The sequence below is a fragment of the Teleopsis dalmanni genome, chromosome 2 (genome assembly GCF_002237135.1).
Source record: "Teleopsis dalmanni isolate 2A chromosome 2, ASM223713v2, whole genome shotgun sequence".
Classification (NCBI taxonomy): domain Eukaryota; kingdom Metazoa; phylum Arthropoda; class Insecta; order Diptera; family Diopsidae; genus Teleopsis; species Teleopsis dalmanni.
The window spans coordinates 184188013-184199985 of record NC_051847.1 but is presented as its reverse complement, the minus strand read 5'-3'; the positions used below and the strand labels follow the sequence as shown (position 1 = coordinate 184199985).

Here is an 11973-nt window from a genome sequence, read left to right as displayed (position 1 = left end):
ACTGTCATCACTGTCATCGCTAACAATTTGATTAATTTTGTTCCGTTTACGTTTTGAATGCATATTTTCTTCCGCACTTTCAGTAACACGAATAGGAGACATACTTTCATCATCTAATATTGGATTTTGTTTGCTCCCGGATTTGCCATCATCATTCACACCGATCTTTTCTGTTTCAAGTAGAAATAATTCAGTACGTTCACTAGCGTTACTCTGAGTAGCTTCAGTATTTTTAACAAGACATGTATTAGGAGATAAACCCATGGAACTTGTTGAGGGTATTAGGCCATTTATAACCTTATAAGAAGGATTGCAGAATTTTTCTGTAGAACAGTGTACAATTGCTAGTCCAATTTCATATTCAGGTATAAAACGTAGATTATTAGTTTCTAAATAGTCTACAAAAATTGCAAATAAATATAAGGAAAAATAACGAAGAACTTATAAAAACTTACTCTCAATGACATTAATCGTTTGCGTACCTTGCGATTGGGTAGAGGGCACATATTGCAAAACAACTACGTTACTTTTAAGTAAAAACGATTTTTGCACACCAGATTTTAGATCTCTTGTAGCTCCACCGGCTTTAATTATAATGGGTCCATATAATTCAAGCTGGTTCGCATTCATAAACACAAATGTCATACCGCTGAAAACAGTTTTACGAGCCGGTGTTATTGTGCAATCTAGATTATGTCCCATCAAATCATTGCTATTTATAGGCTTGTATTCATTAGGTTGGGGGAGTGTACTACGTCCACGACGTGCAGCGTCCACAAAATTTCGCCAGTAGTCAAGAGTAACGATTGGTCTCTGTTCAACTAAGGCGTGTAATGCTTTCACAGTCAATCTGAATTCCTTCATTGTTAAGTGAGTACATTTCATATCCCATTTATCTACAAGTTTTCCTCCTAAAATAGACATATAATGTTCCAATATTTTAGCATCTCCTGAAGACAATCCAGATATTGCACTAATGATGGGTGCATGTGAGACATGCCAAATATTTTTGAAAACGCCAAACCTGACACGATCCCCATCTGATAATTCCTGTTGTTCTCCTTGGTTAAGTTTAACGCTATTTTCTATATTTTCATTGATAAAAGTCCCGTATTTAGATCCAATATCTTCTAATGCTAGTGTCTCTTTATCGCTAACGATAATACGTAAAATCGAATGGGAACGACTTATTGAATTATCATGAGACAATACCAAATCTGCACTTGTTCGACCCACAGTATAATTATTTTTTTCCGAAATAAGAGTGAAGGTTTCATCTATTGCAAATATTATTAAAGTCTAACACCTTAAAGGTATATTTTGTTAGTTACCTGTATCCTGTTTTTTAATTATCCACATATCGTATAAAAATCCTTAAATTTATTAGAATCAAAAATTGTGAAATTTTGTAGTCAGTCGCGCGCCTTCTGCACTGACAGTTTAAAGGCGAACCATACTTATTGTAATTATGTGTCAAACATTACCCATCAAGCAGGTGTGTGTTGCTAATAGTATTAGAAATAAGAAATTATTATTTTATGGTTGCTTTATATCTGATAAAACTATAGAAATCAAGAAACAATGCACATATATATATAAAATGTTGGTAAAGATATTATATTTCTTAATTGACGTAAACATCTCTTAATATATTTATACGCTAATCAACTCATTTCATTAAAAATTTTTGAAAGTATACGCAAAATAAAATATTTAAGTATAATTTTTAAAAAAGTAACAATATGTGCATTCGACAGCTTTTAAGTGTGGCAAAAAATAAGTTTATCACTAAAATGTGTGCAAAACAACAACACTAATTTCTCCAAGTGCCTAATTATAAAGTGGTCACATATTTTATCGACTGCAGGAAAAAATATTATCAAAGTGATAAGCGATCTACTGATTGGAAATTACGAATTTTATAGTCATTTGTCAAAAGTTTATACACAAAATTCAAACAAAAAGAAAAAAAAATTTTAATTAAATTTGAAAATTGTGGAAATTAAATATTTTAAACATATGCAAAATTGCGAAAAGTAAATGTTTCAAAAATTATACATTTTTGTTCGTTATTATTTAAAATATATACATAAATATATACAGAAGTACATAAGGACTTTCTATTTTTTAACTTATTAGTTGGTAACAAGTTAATATGTACTATGAATATTAAGGCATAAATATTCCACACAATTTTTAATTTTCTTGTAAGAGAATATTTTAAAATTGTATGCAATTTTACCATTGCTTCTAATTCATTATTTATTTTAATTTTCAATTTTATATTAATTATTTATTTATAATCAATATTTTTGTTGCATTATGTGCACAAATATATTGTAATAAAGCATATATAATAAAACACATGTTGTTTGTCATACTTCAGAGCTGTCAAATGTACCAAATAAGAAATCATTTAAAATAAATCAATGTAAAATATTAAATCAATATTATATTAGGATATTTATTATACAGGTTTTTTAAATGAAAATTAAAGTAACAATAATATGAGTTTTTCGGATTTAATAAAAATTGAGAAGAGGGCCAGTATTGATATATATTTATGCTACTTAAATTCTTTTTCTTCTGTTTACCTTAAGAGGGCACTGTTAGCTGCTGTCAAATCATTATTTTGTTATTGTATTATATTGTTTACAGTTCGTTGCTCACTCACTCTGCTTTGGACATTTTATATACATTTTCGTTAAATAGTATATATTTTTAATTTTGTTATAGAAAAACGACAGTGAACTATGTTAATAGAGACAATATTTAATGTTATATTGTGTTTGTTTGGTCATATTTTGAAAACTATAATTAATATAGAGAATTCTCTGCCAATTATAAAAGGTTGACAAAAAAGCAATAACAAAATTCAACTCATTTACCGGTTTAATTAAAAATTGTGCATTTTTAAGTGAAATTACAACTATTAAAAAATGTCAGTACCGTAAGGATTATAATTTCTAGTTAATTACAATAACAAACATTTTAAAAAGTTCTCATGTTCTTATGTATGCGAAAAAAAGAAAAAACAAAAAGTAAAAGTGATAACATCAAAAAAAATGTAAATTTATAGAATTTGTGGTTATTCTTAAATGGAAAAATTTGTTAGCAAAAAATGTTAAAATCATTAAGTTTAGTTTCCATAAATGTCAGCAATACTGCTTATTTGTTGATAATCAAAAAAATTATATTTAGGGGAAGTCTAAGATTTTTGGGATATCATTACTATTGAACACTTATTTACACTGAATAAAATTTAGTACAATACTTTTGTATTTCATATTAAAAAGACTTGCTCTCATTTGAAATATAATTATTTATTCTATATCACAACAAAATAATGCTGTTTTTTAAACAAGAAATAATTTTTGCTCTTTAGATCATTAAATATCAACTATGTCTTTCAAATTGTTGCGAATATTTTCCTAGCTTAATAATGTGGATCCATCAAATATATATAAAGGTAAAATACATTAATTAGTGCACATTTTTGAATTTTTATCTAATTCTGTTTTTTATTAGCCTTTTATAGGTTCTTGTAATGATAATTAATTAATGGTAAAGATGCTTACAACAGGACTTAAAATCTTGAAACAAAAATAAATTAGATTTAAAATCTTATATTTTAAAATATATAAACTATTAAAAAATTAAACAAAAACATACTAAAAAAAATTAAAAATTAAGTGACACATTATTTTATATATTATATAACTATATTATAATTTTAATTTATAATAATTATAATTTGAAACAGAAAGACTACTAGAATATTATTACTCAAAAAATTTATATCAATCAGTCCACCTTACACAAAAAACATTAATAATACATTTAATAAAAAATTTGCTCAACACTTAACACTAGAAGCAATAATTATCACAGTAAATAATCAAAAATCCAATGAAATGGCATTTACTTCCACTTGCATAGAAACCGATAAGGAAAAACATGATGTACCATTCAAACCACGCTTAAGAGTAAGACTTCCAGAAGAAATAAATAACGATCTGCTTCTTAGACAATCTTGCGCAGAAAGCAATGAGGATAAATGTGATATATTACCCAAACCACGATTGAGGATACTAACACCGGAGCAAATTAATAGAAAATATAAACGACAAACCAAAAATTTAAAAAGACAAGAGAAGCGAATAAATAAAATTCATGAATTACAAATTTTAAACTCTAAAAGTAATAATTCACAAGAAAATTTTGAAAAAGAAAATCATAAAGATGTAAGTCTTGAGCCTAAAAATAATGATTTACAAGAAATTCCTAACAAACGATATGGCAATGATATAAACTTTAACTTAAATTATATGAAAAAAATTGACGGATTATCTCAAGATGGTTTAAATAAATATACTGTTGATTTATTACATGAGATTACTGAAGATGAGCTCAATATAGCAGCAGCTGTCATTGAAAATAATTGTCCAAAAAAATATGCGATTTAATATATACATTTAAATAGTATTTAACTGAATACTATCAAAATTATTCTTAATTTAATTTATAGCTTTAATTAATAAAATATGTACTTTATTTTGTTTTCATAGCATTAAATAAGTTAAGTAATAATGATGTTACAGAATATATATTGAGTAATGTGAATAATCTAATATATCTGTAATAAAATAAATGAACATAGAAAATTAATTTGTTTTTAAATTATAAAAAATGACATAATTTAGGATTTAGTATCTGATTACTATAACAATGCATCAAACTAAAGTTAAAGTTGATATAAAAAATAGTGCATTATTTAATTTATTCAAATTAACAATAATTTATAATTATTCCAATAATGACTACGCTTATACGCAATTATAAATGAAGTAAACATTTTGTTCGTTAACCTCTCCATTTTAAGTTTTAATAATTGTTGTATTTTGAATACATGATAGAGATTTTTGTGTAATATAACAATATAAAAATCAAAATTTCTTAGTAGCACTGGTTATGCATATTAAATGATATTAAAGCTAAATTTTTGGCTAACCTATAAGCGATTTTAAAAAGATATTGTATTGTCACGCATTTCTATTATACACTCTATTTTGCTACGGAATATTTTTATCGATTAAACTTATAAAATTTATTGATTTGTTGTTATACCATTTTATAAATATGCTCTAATAATTTATAAAGTTGATTTGTTTTGATTTGTTGCTTTGCTTTTTTTTTTGACATACTGTATTCTCTTCACTTACTTTTACATTTATTGTAATTACATTTTGCTATCAATTATATTTAATTGAAATGAAAGCTTTTGAAGTTCAAAAATATGTTAAAATTACTTATTACACAATATATCAAATATTCAAATTTAAATTGTAATTTAAAATTTTAATTGATTTTTAATTGTCAGTTTCTATCACGTTTTACCTTCAGATGGCGCTGTTGTCAACTGTCAAATTATTGCTGTTCTGTTGCTTCGTTTCCATTTTGTTGCCCCAGAAACTTTGCACATTTTGTATTAGCCTTTCTGTTTATTAGTAAGAATTTGTTATTTAATTAAAAAATTTTTATTATAATTTAAGAAAAATAAAATTTGAACTGTGATAAAATAGGTAAATTATAAATTCTTGTTTTATTATTGTTAATAAATTTTGTTTAAAACTTTTCAAAAGTAGAAATTGGTAAATATTTTTGCAAACGACAAGAAAAAAAAAGAAATACAAGTCAACGAGAAATCTTGATTTGCTAAATTTGGGAGGAGAAAAACATCTTTGCTAAGCCAAAGAGCAAATAGTCGTCGTTAGTCGGTTTAATCGCAAAAAGTTAATATTTTCAAGTGCAATCAATTCAAATAAATCAAAAAATGCCACCAGTCGAGTAAGAAATATAATTAATTTATAGCTAAAGTGACATAAACATAAATTTAAACATTTGTGCTTTTACTTAATTTTCATAAGTTTCATGATAAAATCATATAATTAATAATAATCATTAACGCCTGAAATTGTGAAAATCCAAAATTTTTAACATTTTGCAAATATAAAATCTTGCCAACATAATTTCATGCTATGAAATCATAAACAACGCAACAGTTTAGATTTTATGTAGAATTTTCAATTTTATGCTGCAGATGTTTACTTCATCCATGACGTCATCGCCATTCAGTGCTATTTTTAAACAAGTGTTTTTCTAGTATAAAAAAAAAATTATTGAAGAGAAATATGAATCAAATTTGTTTGATAGCTAAATTTTAATATATATAGATCAGTAGCAATATTTATTTGTTGTTAATCAAAAATGCTTAGTATAGAATATATACTAAGCATTTATATATATATATATAAAGCAAAAATATATATATTTTTTGGGAGATCATTCCTAAGGTGAACCCGTACGTGTAGTTTTGTACATAATATATTTATTTATTTTATTATTAATATCACTGTGGAACTGCTTTGATGCAATTTAAAAAAAAAATACATTTAGTAGTAAACACTACTTAATTATATTATACATGGTTAGCCTTGAAAAAACAGGTTAAAGTAATTAATAGTGTGCCTTCAAGTTCTATCTATTTGTTGTTGACTAGACCCAAATTTTAGTAGTCCTAGTAAATTTGCAACCTGTGTTTTTGCATTTCTATTCAAAAATAAAAAAATTAGACAAGAATTTTGAGTGGTTCCAGTTTGTTATGAGAGACTGAAAGTTCTACAATGCAGTTCTAGTCGCTCCCGAAAATAATAAGTTTAAGTTATTATTTATTATCTAAGATCTAAGATGAAGATTGGTAAGTACGACTGATATTCTGGACAAAACGTGAAAATCCATCGTGCTAGTGATATTCATATCAAAAATATATGAAGAATTTAAATCCCGATTTAATAGCAAAATCTAGTTAAATTAAGTATATATATCTAAATTGACAACATGCTACTTTTATATGAAATTTTGTAGCACATCAGTGAAGGATTCACCTTATAGAGACGTGTAATTGCTAAAATATAGTCTCATTGTAAATACTTACAACTAAGTATATCTAGCTTTTACTTATACTTATACTTTACTTATATATCATAATAGGTCTGTTCCGCAAGCTACCTGTGCTAAAAGTCAAGTAAAACACAAGTAAAGTACAATCTGAGAGTGTAACACAAATAAAGTGCTAAATGACGCACAGATTTTCATGGAATAGCTTTGTGTAAAGTCTGGTGAGATCACTAGTGTCGCGCAAATAAACAATACAAAAATTTAAATTCAAACCAAAACAGCTGTTTCACACATCACACAAATTTTACTTGAAATAAAATGTACGAGTAAAGTCTGTGTAGCATTTTCAAATTTCGACAGGGATGTTACGCTCACTCAGCTCATTTACTTGAAAATTTGCAGGTGGAACCCACTTGTGTATACACAGTGTTACTCAAAGTTAGTACGACTAGCTCGTATAACGGACTTATTATCAAGAAATTTTCTTTCAATATTAAATATCAAGAGGTGTTCTCAAGAAGAAATATAATAGTTGTATGTATCGTGCTGTCCTTTTCTGACTGTACTGTACATTGAATGTAAAGTGTTGGTGAAATGAAATCAATTTAATTACTGCTTTGATAACTGCATGTGTTCCTATTGACTACTTCCGTTTAAAAAGGGAACTAAAAAAATGCTGAGTGACAGAGAAGTCTAGTATTGAACTAAAAGCTGTTGTTAGGTTTATCAATTAAGTTTACCAATTATCAATTGACTTTCTGCAGAGATAGCATAAAATATCTTATAGGTTTCAGTACATGATTGTATACTAATAATAATATTGCAAACAAATATCAATATCATTAATTTCATGTTTTTTTTTTATAAAATATGCAACTCCAAATAATCATGTTTGTTGAATATAAAAAAGAATTCTATAAGCTGTTGTACTTTACTTTTCAGATAAGATAGAAATTAAAACAATCATTACTGGTTTCTACTTTCTAAAGATTTTTTGTTTTCTTAACTTTTTTTCTAAAAAGGTCAACATTTTTTGGAATATAAATATTAAAATAGTATTTGTACGCTCTCAAAACACATAAAAAAAATACATATTTATTATCAAAGAAAAAACAAATTACATATGATAACACACAGATAAAATACCTGTACCCGCTCTACTTCTGTTTGAAACTCTTTAGAAGAGTAAATCGATGTGTATTTTCGTTTGTTTTGTGGGCGATAAACATAACGGGCGCTGGAGTAAAAGCGCGAGAATAGGCACATTTGGAAATGTTTCATTGATATTTTTATCTTTATGGCAATGTTTTTTAAAGTCATGCTACAATCGGTTTTTAGATATAAGCTACCTTGTAACAAGATTTTTTTTAGTATTTTTCCGGCAGACTTTTAATAATTGATTTCACATTCTACATATGAATGATATTGATTATTGAGTATATAAAATATGTTTTATTTTATTATTATTACCTAAAATGCATATATTATAAATAGAAAGGACACATTTGTTAATCGGAACGGTGCCATTTTGTTCATACAGCTATATATAAATGACAAAATCGGATATCAAGTAGATTACGTAGGTGTGTGCTGATATAACTGTCAGTATTTCTACTTGGAGACATCTATTGTGATATTCTTATAGTTTCCTGGAAGCGACGAGTCACACTAACCATTGTTATCTCCTGATATAGTCTTAGTTAAAACATGTACCTTTTACATAAAGCTGAATAGATCCGACAAGTCTGCTTTTGTTATATCTGGCAGGTCATTAAGAAACAATTTCCAAGATACTGAATTTTTTTCATTTGTAGTCCTGAACAAAGTTGTAAAAAGTGATTAATCGATTTCATATTGTCTTTATTACTGTGGTCCAGCACAAACCATATGTCGGAATATACCACCGTTAAAGCACCAAGTAAGTATTGACCTGTTGCGATTAGTCCACAAGTCATTCCTCTTTAGTGAATTTCTCTATGCTCTCAAACAGTTCACATATAGGGATTTGTATCGATGATCCGTATTTATAAATGAATATTTCAGAACCAATTACAGACATTGTGTTCATCGTTGTTCACTAGAGGATTAAGACATTTTGTCTTCGATTTCACTGTTCTGTATTCTATTGCTTTCATGGCTGTCTAATTCTCTATAGCGATAGTGATATTCAAATAACGAACTGTAGTAGCTTATATTTGACTGGCTGCTATTTAACTGCTATACCTATATGACTATAAACTATTGTTCAAATATGTTATAAGAAATTTGAGATAGCTTCAAGAATATCTATTTACCTTTTTATGATTATAACAGCAGTCATGTTTAATGTTTATCTCACCTAATAACAATGTACCGCACAATCTGTTTTGAAATGCCGATGTATATTTTAATTAATTTTTAAAAACATATGCCAATTCTTGACTAATGTACCTATACATATAGCGCTACACATAGATATGATCCACACAGCATAGGGCGTCACACTGAGTAGAGAAGAACGAATTTGAAAAGAATTTTTTGAATCGAATTAATTTGTGTGGCTGTTGACGCGGTCAATCAGTAGTGGGAGCTCTTTTTGCAACATGTTTTTTCAGCTTTTGGTGCCTTTATGCTGCACATAGTCTATTGGCACATTTGTAACGCACAGATTGTAATCAAATTAATTGGTGAATGCAGTTCGCCTATTTCGGTTGTTTTCACGCGTATTTGCTTCACAAATAAATAATTTTAAATTAAATAATTTTTCTCTATATTAAAATTCAAAAGCGGTTAGTTTAGTTAATTAATGTTAAATGTGTTTTATACAATATCAAAAACTAAATATTGTTATACAATATCTAATAGATACATAATATAGTGTAGTGAAAATATTACATCAGACAAAGCAAATCCAGACCTTTTTTATATACAAAATAAAAAAACAAAATTTAATAAATTGAATTGAATAAATTGAATTAACTATAAACTTTGTGAGAAAACTTTAAGAAACATAAATTGTAATTAAATATTTTGTTATTTTAACTGTGATTGGAGAACTCTTTTCGAAGTGGATGAACTTTGCGTGCTTCTCCATAAAAAAAAAAATCGGGATTAGATTATATTTGTGATAGTCTTTTAGCTTGTTTTGTAATGTCCATATATTATTAGGGTGTGCTGAAATTTATTTCAAAAATATATCTCAAAGGTGCTTCTCATTATGTATATAGAACGAATATCAAATCTAATAACACATGCGAAAAATCAAGTGACGATAGATTGTCGTCTAATTTATTTGTGATGAAAGCCAAAAAAATGAAAGTATATTGAATATAAAATGTTCGGTAACGCATTTCATGTTTCATATTTAATATAATTATTAATAGTTTTTTTTAACTATTTAAGATAAATAAACTTAAATATGTTATGCTACCTTTAGAAAATATTGTAAGCATTCAATGCTTAACTATTTTGAATTCAATAATTACAACTATTGTAGACTATATTTCATTCCCAGGGACCATACCCTTTTAATATATAGAATCTATTTATAGAACCTATAAAAGTAATTCGAAAATAACTATTTGATACCAATAAATTGTGAATGACGGCAAAATAAAGTATATGTCTGCTGCTAGTGGCTGGCAGTTATACTTTCGAATCCGTCAAAGATTTTATCTACCTTGGCACCGCCGTGACAAACAACAATAATATCAGGTTGGAGATTATACGAAGTATCAGCATTGCCAATAGGTGCAAGTATGGACTCAGTAGGCAATTGGTGTGTAGAGTTCTCTCTCGACAAATAAGACTTACGCTCTATAGGTCACTAATCTAAGCTGTACTTTTGTACGTAGCAGAAGCATGGACAACATCACAGAATGATGAAGCACTACTGGGAGACAGAAAAACTCTTCGTAACATGTTTGGGCCTTTACAAGTTGATGATGTCTACCGCATCCGTATAAACCACGAGCTGACGGGCTGCATCATGATATTGACATAATTTAGCAAATTATTATCCACGACTTTGCTGGCTTGGTCAAATGGTGAGAATGGATGAAGATGCAGACATCAAAAACGATCTGATTTATGATGGACAAGAAATTAGTTAACACATATTTATACCGTAATATTAGACAATACTCGAATTTGAATTAAAAGACAGATACTAGTTAATCTAAAAGGTTACGTGACGTTCGCTCTTCCTGGCAGGGATAACACCAACAAAATTAAATCTAATCTAAATCTAAGAATATGAATGCTGTCACTTTAATTGTATGAAATCAAATCATAAATCAACTAGATTCGCGATTGTTTTTACTGTGGGTCAATTGAGCAGATCGGCGATGTTCTACAATGTAGAGTTAGGGTGGACATTACGAACAGTCTAGTCTATACGTGATAAATGGTTGTACCATAACTTTACTTAATATAACATAGTTCTTGCTACTGTAGATACAATTAATTTTCATTATATCGGACTGTAATTGTTCTAACACTCGATAGTTAAAGTCTATATCGGTCAGGTTATATCATTTAGGATTGTTGAACTGAAATTATGTTTATAATATATAATTTTAAAAAATGAGATACATATATTGACTATATATGTATGTTATATGCTATTATAATTATATCTACTGCATGGTTTCATCTATATGTAATTATTCGAAACTATTTTCAACAACCCTTTTATTTTTGCATTATAATCAAGAATGTTAATAATTTACATACTTTTGGTTCTTATGCATCAACATCAGTTTTCAGACTTAAGTAACAATTTTTAAAAAATGTGCACTAATTATTAATTAAAATTAATTAAATTGCACAAGCTAATTACTACTTAGTGATAAATTCAATTGTTGAGGAATTTTTATTAAATTGTGTTGTTCTGTGACTCGTTTGGATTTGCTTAGCTGCCTTTTTTGTACTGGTTTTACTATAGACTATACATTGTGACCGAAAAGTTTCCGGAAATAAATAAATAAAACGCAAAATTCTTAATCTTCATCAATATTTATTTTATCTCCTTCAAAA

At 27.4% G+C, this 11973-nt stretch overlaps 2 protein-coding genes across 4 annotated transcripts in view; one reads left to right on the top strand and one right to left on the bottom strand.

Annotated features, from left to right (window-relative positions):
• Positions 1-5243, bottom strand: part of LOC119676345 (nibrin-like) — a 5594-nt gene extending 351 nt beyond the window's left edge. Inside the window, exons 1-4 of the mRNA XM_038087584.1 lie at positions 5223-5243; positions 1332-1505; positions 456-1277; positions 3-398 (exon numbers count right to left, since the gene is read on the bottom strand). Coding sequence (XP_037943512.1) covers positions 3-398; positions 456-1277; positions 1332-1359 — 1246 coding nt within the window. The 5' untranslated portion in view covers positions 1360-1505; positions 5223-5243. The remainder of the gene's footprint in view (positions 1-2; positions 399-455; positions 1278-1331; positions 1506-5222) is intronic.
• Positions 5244-5416: 173 nt separating this feature from the next.
• The window catches only part of LOC119680322 (LIM domain-containing protein unc-97-like), a 9789-nt gene continuing 3232 nt past the window's right edge, over positions 5417-11973 (top strand). Inside the window, exons 1-2 of one of the 3 annotated variants that reach the window (XM_038093085.1) lie at positions 5561-5582; positions 5646-5847. In XM_038093085.1, the coding sequence (XP_037949013.1) occupies positions 5834-5847 (14 nt within the window). In that variant the 5' untranslated portion in view covers positions 5561-5582; positions 5646-5833. Of the gene's footprint in view, positions 5583-5645; positions 5848-9190; positions 9726-11973 lie in introns of those variants that run through there. The other 2 variants (XM_038093086.1, XM_038093087.1) reach the window with 2 other exon arrangements.